The sequence below is a fragment of the Ochotona princeps genome, chromosome 3, assembly GCF_030435755.1.
Source record: "Ochotona princeps isolate mOchPri1 chromosome 3, mOchPri1.hap1, whole genome shotgun sequence".
In the NCBI taxonomy this organism is placed as follows: domain Eukaryota; kingdom Metazoa; phylum Chordata; class Mammalia; order Lagomorpha; family Ochotonidae; genus Ochotona; species Ochotona princeps.
Window position 1 is genome coordinate 26,987,499 of NC_080834.1, and position 16,487 is coordinate 27,003,985.

Below are 16,487 nucleotides of genomic sequence, written 5' to 3' on the forward strand. Positions count from 1 at the left end.
TGCTGGGGGTACTTCCTGGCACTCACTGTGCAGTCCCCAGGGGTATGGCTCAGCTGTGGCTTCTCCCCAGAGGCTGCCCCCTTAGCACCTGCCTGACATGCCTGATGCAGAATCCCCGTCACTCCAGGCCCACACTGCTGCTCTGTCGTCTCTGCTGTATGCCTGGGCATGCAGCACAGTGAAGCCCCCATCCGGTCCCGAGACCCTCCCATCTGTCCGTTCACCAGTGACCACCTCCCAGACTCCCTCCAGGCCTTCCGCTAGCAGGTGGGCCTGTCTCCAGGGCAGCGAGCATCCTGAAGGGGCTCTGTGTACTAGCGAGTCCTGGGACCTTGCACAGAATCCCCTGGGAGCTGGCTGCAGCCGCACCCCACCCGGCCCACCTGTCCTTTTACATAAAGGGAGACCTGCCACCTGGCACCCTCTCATGGGCAGTATCTGCCAAGGCCTGCTTACCTTCCTGACTAATTAAAGAGAAGCCACGTCCACCTCCTCCTGGGGCCACCTGATAGCCACGTCCAGCTCGGGTTACACAGACACCCGCGCTGAGGCCACAAGCTGCCATGCTGAGGGCCGAGGGGACCCATTCCCCCACCGGTCTGGCCTGCTGGGAAATCACGGCCGCCTCCCACGATGGAGGCTCCTGACACGGTGAGTGCGTGGGTGTGAGCGCAGGGAGAGGCAGCACCGGACCATGGCCTGTCGGGGGCCAGGAGGCAGTTTTTTCCCTGGCTTCTCTCATACCTTCCCATCCAGTCCCTGGTACTAGCAAGCAGACATTGTTAGCCTTAAAGCCCAAGCCGGCGAACACACTTGAAGGTGTCCTCAAAGCCGCAGTGAGGGCAGGGGCCACAAAATGCCCGTTTTCAGGACGCCCCCGTGGCTTAGATTTCACCATGGACATGTGCTTGGCATTGTTGGCGGCTCCCCCGGCATGTCCGGCAGAAAGTCAGCTTAAACAGACGATTCTCGTACGCCCATGCGTATCTGCTGGCTGGGGCCCCTGCTTGGCTTAGCCCTTGGCGGTGGCTCCCACGGCTGCCAGGTCTGATGCCCTGTGGAGTGGGGGATTTAACCAGAAATGTCCCACCCTGGCCTCCCTGGCATCGCCGTGGGGAAGGTGGAATTCTCTGTGGAAAACACTGGGGCTCCCAGCGGCTCTTCCAAAGGACTCGGCACCCTGAACTAGGTCAGGCCTGTGGGGGCAGGGCGAGGGCTGTGTCCATGGGAGCCACTCCCCCGGCCCCTCCCCTGGAGGCATCTATTGGGGAAGCTAGGGTCCCCTGAGTCTATGGAGGCTCACACGGCACCGCCCGGGTGCCCCCAGACAAAAGATCCAGTGTTGGGAGACAGAGCTTGGCTCACCAGGGGAGCGATCTGTCCTCCCAAGAGTCCCCTGCCGCTGGTTCTGACCGACTAGAGGGCCTGTCCTTAAACTCCTACAGGGACAAGGGGCAGGTGGTGGCTTTGGTGGAACTCCAGGTGAATGCTGGTGCTTCGGAGGCTGGATGTGCGTTTGGCGGGGCTTGCTTGTGGAGACTTTCAAGGTTTATAAAGTTGCAAGGTATGCCTAGCTGCTGCCAACTGCAGGCGGCAGGAGACAGACACTGCCTGTTCTTCCCGGTCGGTTGGGCAGGTGGAGGTGGAGCCGGAGCTCAGAGGGCCCGAGATCGTCACCATGGGGGAGAACGACCCACCAGCCTCTGAAGCCCCCTTCTCCTTCAGGTCGCTTTTTGGCCTTGATGACTTGAAAATCAGCCCTATCGTACCAGGTAGGTGGGAGGAGGGGCTGTGAGATCCCCCACCTGCCATCCACAGCGCCAGCCTGGCTGAGTCCCCGGTGGTGGGGGTGAGGGGCTAGGGTGGAGGATGAGGGCCGGGGTGGGGGTCGTGGGCCAAGGCAGGGGTGGGTGGAGGCAGGCATCGCCCCAGATTTCCCCCCAGCAGGGGACCCCTGCGCTTCCTGGCCTGCATGAACCCTGGTGGGAAGGGGCATTTGAGGGGGAACAGTCCCTGGCTATATGCCCTGCAGTTTTCCTCTGCTTGTTCTTCGGTTGGGAGGTTGTCAGATTCGGGGGAGGGGCTCATGTCAGTCCTGGGGACGCAGACCTTGGCCAGGACTTCCTAAAGCTCCTACCTGCAAGTCCTGAGTCCCGTTGACCACATACTACTTCTGGTGATGCCGTCATGGGTGTGGAGACCGCTGATGCAAACGCAGCAGCCAGCGTGGCTCCCAGCCGCTGGGGGTCGTTCTGGCAGATGCGCCCCAGGACCTGACACAGGGAGCTGTGGACTGGCTGAACCTGGGCGTGTGGATGGTTAGGTAAATGCAGCTGGGGTAGCAGCCCCTTGGGGCTATGAAGGGAAGTGTGGTAGCACTCTTACCAGGTGGCCCAGAAAGCAGAGTGGGGGTTCCCCTGGTGACCCCTTTGACATCCCAGGGCAGCTGGTGGGGAGGCGATTCTGAGAAGAGGGTGGAGGAGGACAGCTTCCAGGGAAGGGTGAGGTGCATGGTTTCAATGCGGCTCAGATAGTAGCCTGTGGGTGAGCCAAGGGCAGCACCCGAGGTCCCCTGCCCCAAACACAGCCATTCCCAGTGCGGTGTCCTCACCTGTGAGTGCCAATCCCGGACAGCCATGCTGCCGGGGTAGTGCAAATGGCTCTCATTGGCTTTCTGGCACTTTTATTTCTTTATTTCCCTTTGGAAACGATGTACTCTGTGCTGTTCGGAAACTTAAAACACGGCATCGTGTTCGTCTTCCTGTCATTGGCTTCATCCAAGATTTTTCAGGTGCGGGTGAACCACAGCTCATGGTCTGCACCCTGTGTTTATGAATACAGTTTTATTGGCACACATGCTCACACGCATTTGTTCACAGCAGATGAAGTTTTTATTGGCACACATTCTCTTTTCCACCCGCTTCCTTGGGCAACCACAGCAGATCGGAGCAGTAGGAGGGCCGTGAAGTCTAACAGGGTTATAGCCTGGGTGTTACATGAAGCTTTCCGTGTTGGAGTGTGTGCAACTCCTGGGCTGTTGCCCACGTGTCCACACTGCTAATGCTGCTGCCACGCCAGGGGTTCTCGCAGGGAGGAATTTGGGCGCATCCGCATGTATTCCCAGCCTTCCCCTGGCAGCGGCTCGTCCTACCTGGCCACCTGCTCTCCTTACTACTTCAAGCTTTAAATCTTCCTGTTCGCCCCAGGCGCTGAGCCTTTTCCAGTTGACCTCCTTTCTGCTGGGGCGGGGGAGGCTGTTCTGTGCTCTTGGCGTAGTCTTTTGCAGCTCCACCTGGTGCTGTTGGGGGCCAGACTTGTGGCATCTGGTTTTGCCCTCCACGCATACCAACCACTGAGATCCCTTAGCCTATGTCATCTCACAGGTCCCTGAGAAGGGAAGTGGATCGGGCATCCCACAGGTGCTGGTGGCTTTGCCCTCCGAGCATCCCAGCGCAGGGAGCAGCCCAGAAGTGTTGGCATGGGTGGGGGCCTGCGCCAGAGCCGGACACCCCGAGTTCAGGGCACTGTCGGCTTTTCTAGCAGCAGCAACCAGGCCTGCGGGAACCCTGCTCTGGGAAAGCCACCTCTTGTGGTGGTCTGAATAACAGACACACCCTCTCCGGGCCCCCTCCAGCGGGGGCCGGAGTGTTGGCCTACAGTGCTGGCCTGTAGGGGCATCCCTCTGCCAGCTGCCTCCCCTTCCCCAGGGCTACCTTCTCCCTGCGTTCCACCCCCCCACACTTTTTTTTGAAGATTTATTTTTATTTGAAAGGCAGATTTTGCAGAGAGAGGAGAGACAGAGAAAAAATTTCCATCTGCTGGTTCCCTCCCCAAATGGCTTCAACGGCCAGAGCTGAGCTGATCCAAAGCCAGGAGCCAGGAGCTTCCCATGTGGGTGCAGGGGCCCAAGGCTTTGGGCCATCCTCCTCTATTTTCCCAGGCCATAAATTAAGAATTGGATCAGAAGTGGAGCAGCTGGGATATGAACCAGCGCCCATATGGGATGCTGATGCTGTAGGGCAGAGGGTTAGCCTGTATGCCGTCGCGTTGGTCGTCCCTTCTGTCCCTTTGTTTAACGTCTGCTCCTCTGTGCATGTCTGTCTCCATGTACACGTGACCCCTTTGACACCCTGCTCCTCTTCACCACCTGCTTCCAAACATGACTGAATCTGGGGGTGCTGGGGGTGCCCCTCAGAGCCATCCCCCGCGCTGCTCAGGCAGAGCCGGCTTGGAGTGGGAGAGGATGGAACTGACCCCAGAGACAGCATGGTGCCTTCCCTGGGGCGGATGGCTTCTGGGAGGCCCTGCCTGTGCACAGGGCGAGGGGGAACCAGGCCTGTTAGTCAAGGCTTTCAGATCGGGGTCCCGGGGCTTCCTGTACCTCGGCTTCTCTCTGGTTTACAGATGCGGACGCAGTGGCTGCCCAGATCCTGTCGCTGCTGCCCCTGAAGTTCTTTCCAATCCTGGTTGTGGGGCTCATCGCACTGATCCTGGCGCTGGCCATTGGCCTGGGCAGTGAGTACCATGCCTGCATGACTGAGCAGGTTCTCAGGTGCTCCCCAGCACCCACCTTTCAGGAGCTTCCCCTGCGTGGCCTTAATTGCCGAAAGCCTCATGGCTGCTGACCCTGGGTCTTACTTGCCTGCCTGGGTGGGGCCCTGCAGGGCCTGTTGGCCAGGTTGGGGGCTTCGTCACCAGGTCACCTGCTCAGAGGCGGCTGACAGAATAGGATCTCCCTGGTCGGGGAGGGGCAAGGGAACCATGTGGCACAAGCCACAAAGAGGCTTATTCAGGCAGTGCCAAGGGTAGCAGCGATTTTTATCCTAAGGCACACGTGGCTTTCGAGAGTGGGGGTGTTGGGGTGGAGGGTCTCTCAGGGAACACTTTCTCAGTCTCCTTGGAAGTGGGTTTCATAGTCCATTCACGCCCTCCGGGGGTACAGGGCAGAGCTGGGTGAAGGCTGCCAGCTGGGCCAGCTCAGCTGGTCGGCTGGCCGCCACACCCCTGCAGTTTCACTCTTGACCCTGAGCCTTGCAGAGTACAACTTCACCTTGAATCATGGCCCCTACAGACAAAACGGGGTGTGGCAGCCCCAGCCGCCGGAATTCAACAGAAACTGGGCTACCGTCTGCTGCTGGCAGGTGTTAGGGTGCAACCTGGGTTCCAGGGCTGAGTACCACGTGCAGATGGGCAATGGTCATGGGCTGTGTGCTGCCGGGGCTGTCTGCTCACATCCCCCCACCTCGTCTTCTCATCTTCTTCCCCTCCCAGTCCACTTCGACTGCTCCGGGAAGTACAGGTGTCGTTCATCGTTCAAGTGCATTGAACTGTCAGCTCGATGTGACGGGGTCTCGGATTGCAGAGATGGGGAGGACGAGTTCCGATGTGGTAAGGTCTCTTCCGGACTACCCCAACCCCGCCAGCTGGCGTAGAAGTGGGAGGAGGTTGGCAGAACCCAACCTTACCCTTCCATCTTGGAAACGGCCATTGCCATGGTCAGTGACATCCTCTGCTGGGGTCCGGCAGGCCTGGCCCTGGAGAAGCCAGGCTGGGGGTTTGGCTGAGGGAACTCTGCCGCAGCTGGATAGAGTCCACCAAGGCTAAGACTAGGCATCCATTTGGGAGGTGTTGGGAAAGCGGGGCACGCTGAGGGACTTGTGGTGGGGGAAGGAGTAGGCCCCTCGGCCCGGCCACTCATGGGCCCCTCCCTGTCACTGGCCAGTGCGGGTAAGCGGCCAGAACGCAGCGCTTCAGGTGTTCACGGCCGCTGCGTGGAGGACCGTGTGCGCCGAGGACTGGAATGGCCACCATGCAGAGGTTGCCTGCACCCAGCTGGGCTTCCCAAGGTGAGCGCATGGGCATTCGCAGTCCACGGGTGAAGCAGGAGGGGCAGCAGTGATGCCCTCTTTCCAAGTGGGCTGCTCTCTTGGAAACACCCTCCTGTGGGGACCTGGCCAGGCCGGCAAGGCGGGCAGCCTGGAAGTGACTCCTGCAGGCGCCCAGGGTCCTTAGGGCTGTGGGGCTCGAGTTCTCCATTTTCTGTCTGGAGGCGCCGAGTCCTTGTGGCCAGTTCCCGACGCCTCCTCACTGCCACACAGGCTGGACGTGGCAGTGACTGCCACTCCAGTTCAAATCCAAGTTCAGCTACGGCAGCGGCCACTCTGTGAGCACCTTCTTCCAGGTGGACTTACTCAGCAGAGACACGGAGAGAAAGGGGTCATTTACACTTACAGCACAGACGCACAGAAAGACACACACAGACACACAGACGCCACACTTCCACCCCCACCCCTCCTGTACCCTCCGCCGCCACTTCCCCAAGGGGCATTTCTCGCAGCTTCCGACCTCGTCCTTGGACCTGCTGTGGGGGATCCTTGTCGCTCCTCCAAACCCACGGCTGACCGCTGGGCTCTGCCTGGAGTCAGGTGACTCTTCCAGCCCCCAGATACCTGTTCCCTTACGCAGGCGACATTCACCTTCTTGCCCACAGCCACCTCTCTTGCAGAGCGACGCAGGTCCTGCCAGGACTGGTGAAGGGCCTCATCCCCGCCCGTCCACCATGCTAGGGTAGGGTGCTGCGCTGGGCTGCTGTGGGGCCTGGCTGACTGCACAGGCCCCCGTTCTGCATGCATCCGTCCAGGGTGGCTTCTCACCAAGCAAAGGGCGTGAAATGAATGTCCCCGCCCGGTCAGCAGGAAGTGGGCGTGGGCCCTGGCCCCATCAGCAGGAAGTGCTGCCCTCTCCAGGGGGCTGTGCTGGGTGGGCAGGGCGTGGGTCACCCCAGACCTTGCTGAGCTGTGTGGCCGTCACTCTGTTTGCAGAGGGGGAGCTTTTGACGGTCTGGGGTGGGGTGAGCACAAAAATGACCTCCCCGCCACCACGGCCGAGCCAGGAGCAGTGTGACTTCATCCAGAGGCCATTTCACTTCACGTCCCTGTGTCCCCGCAGCTATGTGAGCTCTGACGACCTCCGAGTGGACCTGCTGGAGGAGCAGTTCCAAGGGGCCTTCGTGGCCATCAACCACCTTCTGCCCGACGACAAGGTGACTGCGCTGCAGCACGCAGTGTACCTGAGGTGAGAGCGCAGGAGGTGTGAGGGAGCCAGAGCAGGGCTTGGGGGACCCGGTCAGCCTGGGCAGACGGCAGGATGGGAGCTCAGTGGTCTGAACCCCACCCTGCGCAAGTGTGGCCCCACCGAAAAAAATGTAGGTGCTCGAGGGAAGAGAGGCAATGACATGCCTGTCACCTGGCGGGTGGGCAGGGGGCTTGGGGACCAGAAACAAGCAAGCAGGGATGAGGACGGGAAGAAAGGGAGAGAGGAAGGGAGGGGAGGAGGAAGGGAGAGGTGGAGGGAGGAGGGAAGGAGAGGTGGAGGGAGGAGGGAAGGAGAGGTGGAGGGAGGAGGGAAGGAGGGAGGGGAAGAGGGAAGGAGGGAGGGAGAGGTGGAGGGAGGAGGGAAGGAGAGGTGGAGGGAGGAGGGAAGGAGAGGTGGAGGGAGGAGGGAAGGAGAGGTGGAGGGAGGAGGGAAGGAGGGAGGGGAGGAGGGAGGGAGAGGTGGAGGAAGAGGAGGAGGGAGGGAGAGGTGGAGGGAGGAGGGAAGGAGGGAGGGGAGGAGGGAAGGAGGGAAGGGAGGAGGGAGGGAGAGGTGGAGGAAGAGGAGGAGGGAGGGAGAGGTGGAGGGAGCAGGGAAGGTAAGAGCGAAGGCAGACAGGGATGCTGCATCGCAGCTGCGAAGGCGCATCTTGGCCCTGCCTCATCTCCTTTTCCCTTCTCCAGTTGCAGAAAGGTACCACCATGTACCTCCAGCAGAGAGCCACCTGTCTACGCCCCACCCCCCGTTAGGCGGTGATGGGGGTCAGGCACAGGTGTTCTGACCCCTGCTGGCTTCCTGGGAGTGTCCCTAGAGACGTCCCCTGCTTGGGACCCAGCAGGCTTGCCGGCCTGTGGCCTGTCCGTGCACCGGGCAGCAGCCGGTGCCCAGGACCCAGCAGCCAGAGTCCCAAGGGCTCAGCCTGTGGCAGTGGCTCCCCCTGCACCACAAACTGGGGTCACACCCAGCCCTGGCTGCCGCTGGCGGGGGCAGGGCTGTCGGTCAGGGACATCCCATCCCATTGGCTGTGTGGAGGCTCCACTGTGAGGTGTGGGGACCATGCAGGGGTCCTGTGAGCCTGCACTCTACCCTCCACCCCCAACATCAGTGTCCCCAAGGGGGCAGGCCACGCTGAGTGCTGAGGTATCACGGGTCACACTGCTCGTGTGTGCTCCTCCATTTGCCCTTCAGAACCCAGCCAGGATTTACAGGACCTTGGGAACCCGTGACCTACGTTTGGGAGCAAGGGGCCTAGAATTGGCTCTCTTTTAACTCCAAGATCAAGCTTTTTAAACGTGCTTGTTAGACCGGCTTTGGCCACGTGCCACAAATCCTGCTTATTTCCACTCTAGGGAAGGGTGCACCTCAGGGCGCGTGGTCACCTTGACATGCATAGGTAAGACCCCAGGGAATCACCAGGCTCAGACCCCCCCCCCAGCCAGGTGCCAACTGGGAACCCTGTGTGCACCCCCAGGAGAGCAGGGATGCAGTTTCACCTGTCTGCCTCACCTGTCAGGTGGGGGAGGTGGCTGGCTTGAGGGACAGGACAAAGTCCATGACCTCTGTCACTATGTGGGGTCCCCAGGGCAGGTACCCCTTACTCCTGGCAGAAGGCGGGGTTCCGCTGCAGGGGCTGGGTCTCAGGAGTCGTCGTGGGGTGGGGGAGATGCTTCCCAGCAGCTGCAGGGGTGAGGAGGGCCCTGTGGACAGCTGCTCCTGCTGCTGGCGTCCTGGGTGCGGCCATCGCTCAGGGCCTGGGCACTGGCAGGGTCTGCCGGCATGGGCACAGCTCACCCATAGGAGTCTTTGCTGCCACACTGCCTCCTGCACAATCCCTGTTTGTCCTCAAGTCTCCCTGGGGCCAGCGCCTGCCTCTCATGCCTGGAGAGTCACCCTGGCCCTCGCTCCACAGCCTGCGGCCGGAGGACAGGCTACAGCCCACGCATCGTTGGTGGCAACGTGTCCTCACTGGCCCAGTGGCCCTGGCAAGTCAGCCTCCAGTTCCAGGGCTACCACCTGTGCGGGGGCTCTGTCATCACGCCCCTGTGGCTTGTCACTGCTGCGCACTGCGTCTATGAGTGAGTCGAGTGGGGGGCAGGGGTGGCTGGCCCAGCAGGCAGGGGCACTGGGCGCCTGCAGCTCAGAGGGAAGAGGGCAGGCAGGGTGTGGTGTGGGAGGACACTTGGCTGCTGAGTGGAGCAGCAGGTGGCCGTGGCCTGGCTGAGGCTCACCCAAGCTTGTGCTTGCTCACAGCACAGCGGATCACACTGCTAAGAGGCAGGGATGGAGGCTGTGCCGTGTGGGACAGGCGGCTCAGGGCAAATGGCACATTGGCTTTCTTTTCTTTTCCTTTTTTAAAAAATAGGTTTTAGATTTATTTTTCATTTGAAAGGGAAGATTATGGAGAGGAGAGACAGAAAAGAGAGATCTTCCATCTGCTAATTCACTCCCCAAATGGCCACAACGGCCAGAGCTGAGTTAATCTAAAGCCAGGAGCTTCTTTCAGTTTTCCCGTCTGGGTGCAGGGTCCCAAGGCTTTGGGGTAGTCTCTGCTTTGCCAGGACACAGGCGGGGAGCTGACAGGACGCGGAGCAGCCGGGACTCGAGCCTGAACTCCCATATGAGATGCTGGTGTTGCCGAGGGCGACTTAACTCGCAGCACATGGGGCATGCGTCTCCCCCAAGTAGCTTCTCATGGGGGCAGGAAAGTCATGGAGAAGGTGACCACCCAGGATGGCCTCCGTGTCTCGGCCTGCTCCTGCTGGGCTCACAGCCTGATGGTGCCTTGCTGGCACCTTGCGGTGACCCCAGGGTATGGTTCAGGAGGCTGGGCAGACTCCGGGAAGGCCTGGCTAGGAAATGCCTGGGGCATGGGGCCTGGGGCCATCGGCAGCTCCGAGCCAGGCCTCAGGGTGACTGCAGTCTGGGCTTCCTGGCATCCGGGATTTCCCTGGTTTCACGGCTCCTCTGCCTTCTCATTTCAGCTTAAACCTTCCCAAGTCCTGGGTGGTGCAGGTGGGGCTGGTCTCCCTGCTCGACAGCCCGGCCCCGTCCCATGTGGTGGAGAAAATTGTCTACCACAGCAAGTACAAGCCCAAGCGGCTGGGCAACGACATCGCCCTGATGAAGCTGGCCGGGCCGTTGGCCTTCGACGGTGCGTCCGCTCCTACAGCCTCCTGAGTCCAGTCTGTGTGTGCATCTCAGCTGTGTCTGGGGCTGCTGGGAGAACCGTCCCATGTAGATGCCGTTGGATTGTGGGTCCCGGCCCCTCTTCTGAGCTGCCAGTTCTGGAAGCCCTCCCATGTGTACCAGATCTCCTGGGTCTACTGGGCCATATCCTCCCCACTGGCGCCACCTGCAGGCAGAAAGGGCTCCTGTGGGCTCACCCACCTGATGCTCTGCCAGCCAGGCACACGCCCCTTCCACGGGCTCCACCCTCAGAAAAGCTCTCTCCCAACCCTCAGCCCTGAGTCCGGCTCCTCCCAAATGCCTTGCTTCTTGAAGAAGTCAAGTCCCGCCCCCTGGACTTGAGGTTAAAAGTCCCACGGCCCCCATCACTTTCTGTTAGGATCCCATCCATGACAGACAGCTGGGCACGACTCAGCATGGGGTCTCACCAAGGCTACGTGTCTTTAGGATGGCGTGAGTGGCACAGCTTGCCTGCAGCAAGTAGCTGCCCTGGGTGTGTTGGCAAGTCCTGTGTGGCCGCACACATGCCCCTAGCGTAACCCCACAGGACCCAGCATGCCTGGGCCACATCTGCTCACCGAGGCGAGGACAACCTCATGGGACCCATGCATCTCCCATTATGTAGGCTCTGGGTGCGGCAGCCTGTGAGACCTCACCTGCTTCCTGTCTGGGTGGGGGAAGTCAGGCTGCTGCCCCCTTCCAGGGCCCTTCAACTGGTCCAGGAGCTCTGGCAGATGAGTGGCGCCTCCCTGGGCCAGGGCTTGCTCATCCCCTGGGAACCCTGGAATTGCTTCCTCTGCTGCGGCTTTGGCAGACTGTTCCCCTTCCACAGAGCTGGTCCAGCCCGTGTGCCTGCCCAACTCCGAGGAGAACTTCCCAGATGGAAAACTCTGCTGGACCTCAGGCTGGGGGGCCACGGAGGATGGAGGTCAGTGTCAGAGATGGGGCTTGAGCCTGCAGGCTGGGACGGATCCCTCCAATGTCCCAGAATAATGTGTGGCTCTATAATCCCGGCTGGGATGTAGGTAACTGGTCTACTACTCCACACACACACACACACACACACACACACACACACACACACACCCCTGGCCAGGCCTGGGTTGGGTTGGACTTGCATTTCCTTGGGGCAGTGGGAGACAGCACATCTCTCGGTATGAGGCAGAGATCACAGCTGGCAGGGTTGCCCCTCAGGGGCCCTGCCTCCTCCCCACCCTGATAAGGAAGCCCAGGGTGGGGGACTCTGACCTCCACCCCCACACTGTTCCCAGCGGAGCAGTGAGTAATCTTGCCTGAGACACTTTATGGGGGCTCTGATGGGCTGGGGGTGCGCTGCCCACCCCTGCATGTGGCCCAGGCAGGGCCGCTCTTGGTCTCCTGCTGACCACTGGCTCGGTGTTGGCTCACAAGGCTGTGCAGCAAACCTTCCCTCTGGGAAACTTCAAACTGCTTCCTGGCGTCTGCGAAGGAGAACAAGGCGTGGTGGGCCTGGCGCAGGCTGGAGAGGTGACCTGGGCTTGGAAGCCCCTGGAGGACTTGTAGGGCGACCCCCACTCCTCGCAGGTTGACCACATACTGCCCCAGATCCGGGAGAGGAGGGAGGACATGGCGGGTCCCCTTGTTGGATGTCAGAAGGGGGTCCCTGGTGGGCCTGCTGCCGGGTCTTAGTCTCTTGCGCCGTAGCAGGTGGCCCGAGGGGCAGCCTGTCATCCCAGTTTCTCTGTGAGGGCAGGGAGCTGTGCGTCTGCTGGCAGAGCCGGGTTCTTTCTCATGGTTCTGTCTTGAAGCAGGAGATGCCTCCCCTGTCCTGAACCACGCGGCCGTGCCCCTGCTTTCCAACAAGATCTGTAACCGCAGGGAGGTTTACGGCGGCATCATTTCGCCCTCCATGCTGTGTGCGGGCTACCTGAAGGGTGGCGTGGACAGCTGCCAGGTACCCATGCCCCTGGGGGTGGTGGCAGTGGGCTGGGCCCCAGGGTGGTGACCCAGGCCCTGGGGACAGTTCATGGTCCACGCGTCCCTGTGACTGATGGAAAAGCAAATTTACAGGGCGTGGGGAGAGTTTGCTGAAGATAGGCGGCCAGGCCTGTGTTTGCCCTGAGCCCCACTCTGCTTGAGGGCTGGGTGGTGGGAGGGGCTCACAGATGTCCTGTAGCTGAAGTCTCAGGTTTCTGGGGACAATGGAGGCAAGCAGGTTATTGCAAACTGTTGAATGGGGCCCCAAGTCACAGCAGGTGGGACCCCAACGCCACCTGGTGGGCCATAGGCACACCTACTTCAGGGCACATCCTTGGGTGCACCTTCGTGGGATCCCCGTCTGTGTCTAGGAGGGAGACACATCTTGGGGGTCATTACAGAGGGGTCCCAAGGACCTTAGCCTCCTCTGCCTCCCCCTCGTCACGCAGGGAGACAGCGGGGGCCCCCTGGTGTGTCCACAGAGGAGGCTGTGGAAGCTGGTGGGAGCCACAAGCTTTGGAATTGGCTGTGCGGAGGTGAACAAACCTGGGGTCTACACTCGCATCACCTCCTTCCTGGACTGGATCCACGAGCAGCTGGAGGTGGGTGGGTTCCCTCTGAACCCCTTCAACCTCCAGCATCCCCTGGGGGCGGCCTGAGTCCTGGGGACAGAGAGCTGGGCACTGATTTAGTGGCTCCCGGGTGTGTCAGGCATCTGGGCACAGGTGGGTGTGGCCCTCGCACACAGAGGAGGGACACTGGCTGAGCCGGAAGGACAGACCCCGTCCATCCACAGGGAGTGGCCTCTGGGGCGGGGGCACCGAGCAAGGCCGCAGGTGCACTGGTTAGGGTTAGGTGGGTGAGGTTGTGATGGGTGGTAAGGACCCAGCACGAGGGTCTTGGGCAGCAGTCCTACAAGGGAGGCGAGAGTGAAGTGGGGCGACTGTAAGGACCTGCTCGTGGCGGCTGGTCAGGCACGTGGGCAGGGAGGAGCCAGCTGGGGACAGCGGGCACCTGGGCAGGGAGGAGCCGGCTGGGGACAGCGGGCAGAGGCCGGCAGGGGGGAGGCCTGGCCGCCATGGGGGCCTCCTTCTACCTCCAGGGCAAATATTTGCTAACTAGACCTCAGACAGTCATCACTTCTGGGACCTCTTTCAAAGACACTTTTTCCTCTTCCTAATTGAGGTGAAATTTACGTCGTACAAAATTAATCACCTTAAAGGGAATGACTCAGTGGCATTTATTACTTCCCCCATTTACTTCCCCCATAGCACATATCCGGTTCCAGAACATTCCATCACCCCTCCTCCCCTTGCCTTCTCTCCTCCCTCAGCCTCAGGCATCTGCTTTTGCTTCCTGTGGGTCAAAGGCCAGAGGCTTGGGGGGTGGGGTGGGGCTCAGTGCAGTCCTGCTTTCTCTGCCTTTAGTGAAAAAGCGCACCGTGGCTTTCCATGCACATGGGGGAGTCCCTGGGACCGGTCAGTGAGCCCTGCTGCTGGGAGGTGGGGGACAGGGAGCTCCCACAGTTTCCAGCTGCAGAAGCAGGTGCCTGGAGCAGGGTTCTGTTCAAGGCCAGCCCTGCGTGCTAGAATCAGGTCTTGCTAGGTCTCCTTAGGGCAGAATCAGTGCCAAGCTGCCCACACAGTGAGCAGGAGTGGCGGCCTCGAAGTGACCCCAGGCCTCAGGTGGCTGGGCAGGAAGTCAGGTGCTCCCAATGGGCTGTCAGCACCACAAACACCTGCCCATCACAGATGCGACCCTAGGTGGGTAGGGACTACCAAGGGCACGATGACCAAGACCTCATGATTCTGTGTGCACTGCAGGTGAGGGCCCCTGTGTAAGTGGCACGCCCACTCTGGCTGGTAAGGGCAGAGCCCCCCTGGCCTACTCATCCACCCTCACACCAGGGGTGCCTAAGAGCACCCCTTCTTGGCAGCCTTCCCCCGACAGCCCTCCCCAGGGTCTGGGTGGGGTAGGGGACGGCCCTGGTGGTGGTGACGCATGGGGTCTCCAGGTCATCCTGGAAAATGCAGCTGAGTTGAGGGTCTCTCCAGAAGGGCTTTGGGGGGCTCTCCAGAAAGGCTTTGGGGGCTCTCCAGAAGGGCTTTGGGGGGCTCTCCAGAAAGGCTTTGAGGGGCTCTCCAGAAGGGCTTTGGGGGGCTCTCCAGAAGGGCTTTGAGGGGCTCTCCAGAAGGGCTTTGGGGGGCTCTCCAGAGGGGCTTTGGGGGGCTCTCCAGAAGGGCTTTGAGGGGCTCTCCAGAAGGGCTTTGAGGGGCTCTCCAGAAGGGCTTTGGGGGGCTCTCCAGAAGGGCTTTGGGGGGCTCTCCAGAGGGGCTTTGGGGGGCTCTCCAGAAGGGCTTTGAGGGGCTCTCCAGAAGGGCTTTGGGGGGCTCTCCAGAAGGGCTTTGGGGGCTCTCCAGAAGGGCTTTGGGGAAAGCTGCCATGGGCGTCAACCATGTGCATGGAGTATCCTTCTGGTGGCTGGTGGCTCCCTGCTGCCCCCAGCGTGTCGTAGTCCATGGCATCTCTGCCCACCCAGGGCTTGTGTGAAACAGGCTCCTGCCACGGAGGGGCAGCAGATGTGGAGTGGGCCTCTGCCAAGGGCACCCATCTTCCGGGAGGTGTTGTGTCTAAGCCAAGACAGTGGGACACAATGCTTGGGGCCCCATGCAGGGCCCGGCAGCAGGGCTGTAAGAGATAACCTCCCCGTTCTTGCTTGCAGAGGGACCTGAAAACCTGAGGACTGAGGGACCTGTGGTCACCTGAGCACCGGGAGCTTCTGTGCGGGGATGATGGATGTGAGCTCGTGCCCTTTGCACCTGCTTAGTCGAGCCAGCGGGAGCTGGTGAAGGGGGCCGCTCACTCCCTTGCCACCTGCCACCCCTGCTCCTGAGGCTGCTCATGAGCTCCTGGCCTGCAGATGAACCTGGACGCCGCTTTGTGAACTTGACTGTGAGCAGAAGCAGGGGCGCTGCCTGCTGAGTGCTGCCCGCTCCCATGTGTCCATTGCTGACCCCTGCTGGAAGCGCAGGCACAGCTGCTGACCATGCAGGCCACCTGGGGCTGCTCGAGGTCCCATCTGTGAAGTTCACCCCTGTAGACAGCGATGTTGACTCCTACCAGGTCCCTGCGCCCGTGGGGGACACAAATCCCTCGCCTGAAGGCCGAGTCGCACTGCTTGCTTGCCGTGGGGTCTTGGTCTGTTCTTGTCTCTTGTCAGTCTTTGTCCCGACTTGCATGCGCTGTGTCACATGAAGCAGCACCGTGGCCCAGGGGCACGAAGCCGTGGGTGCCGGCCTTCCTCGGAGCCAGGCAGGTTCTCCTTTGTCAGCTCAGAGCTTGGCGGGACCAGGGGTCATGTCCCAGGCTGCCCCAGGATGCCAGCGCAGTGGGAGAGAAGTGCAACACAGCACTACCCAGCCACGCCCAGGGAGCAGCAAAGCCAGCAGAGTTTGCAGAGGGCCGTGGGTCACCATGAGGCCTCCCTGGCTGCCTACCCCTCCACCAGGGTCCCCTGAGCCACATGCAGGAAGCTGTGGGGTTGGGAGCCCTCCTGATAGCCACACCCCTCGGGTTCATGGCATGCACCTCTCGGGAGACAGTTGCTTGGTAATAATCATTGTTATCGCTGTGGCTGCTGTGGTCCCACTCCTCAGAACAGGTGCAGGATGCTTGGCCAGTGGCGGCAGTGGACCAATTTGCTGGGTTTAAAAAGAGAGCGGAGTGCCTCACGGAGTGGGGGCTCCAGGTGCTTGTGAAGGGAGTCCCGGATGCTCCGTTTCCCTGACCCAGCTCCCTGCTAAGGCACTTGGGAAGCAGGATCTTCCTGAAGGCAAGGTCTGGGTAAGCAGGCTTGGATGTTGGCCGGCAGGTTAGCTGCTGATGCTGCTCCTGGAAACGGCAGCTGTTTTTCCCTGTTCTCATGGGAACATTCCCAGGGCATTATGGGAGGCCAATGGCTGGTGTCTGTAGCAGACATGTGGGGCTGGCAAGTGGGGCCAAGTCCTGGATCCTGCAATAACACTGACCTGCAAAGAGGTGAGAACTCCCTGCGTAGCAACTCAAGGCTGTGTGGGACCCCAGAACTAAGCCCCGCCCAGATAGCAGGTGCAGGTTCCAGGACTGCCTTCAGCTACACGGAAGCAAAGGGATGGAGCCTGTGGGTGGAGATGCAGTAAGGGGCAGAGGAATGAGATGTCCGTCTCACACATGTTAGCACCGGCCGCAGATTCATTCATTTGGGATTACTCCCG

The 16,487-nt window shown here is 60.9% G+C and overlaps 1 protein-coding gene across 2 annotated transcripts; it reads left to right on the plus strand.

The window, feature by feature from the left end:
- Window positions 1-1,639: 1,639 nt before the first annotated feature.
- TMPRSS3 (transmembrane serine protease 3) lies at window positions 1,640-15,488 on the plus strand. Of its 2 annotated transcripts, none has more exons than XM_004594097.4 (12): window positions 1,640-1,772; window positions 4,405-4,515; window positions 5,272-5,388; window positions 5,723-5,846; window positions 6,949-7,074; window positions 8,442-8,485; window positions 9,002-9,167; window positions 10,074-10,243; window positions 11,111-11,206; window positions 12,069-12,211; window positions 12,684-12,836; window positions 14,957-15,488. In XM_004594097.4, exons 1-12 carry the CDS (start codon window positions 1,679-1,681, stop codon window positions 14,972-14,974), a joined length of 1,362 nt encoding a protein of 453 aa, XP_004594154.2. In that variant the 5' UTR covers window positions 1,640-1,678; the 3' UTR covers window positions 14,975-15,488. The 2 variants fall into 2 exon arrangements, with proteins under 2 accessions (XP_004594154.2, XP_004594155.2); XM_004594098.2 differs by having other exon boundaries at window positions 1,643-1,772; window positions 12,066-12,211.
- Window positions 15,489-16,487: the final 999 nt, after the last annotated feature.

Excerpts from the sequence above, each read along its gene's own strand:
- TMPRSS3 (XM_004594098.2), top strand. The coding sequence starts at position 1,679 with ATGGGGGAGAACGACCCACCAGCCTCTGAAGCCCCCTTCTCCTTCAGG. Across the intron at positions 10,244-11,110 it reads CGGGCCGTTGGCCTTCGACG|AGCTGGTCCAGCCCGTGTGC; the intron begins GTGCGTCCGCTC and ends CCCCTTCCACAG. Across the intron at positions 11,207-12,065 it reads GGGGGCCACGGAGGATGGAG|CAGGAGATGCCTCCCCTGTC; the intron begins GTCAGTGTCAGA and ends TCTGTCTTGAAG.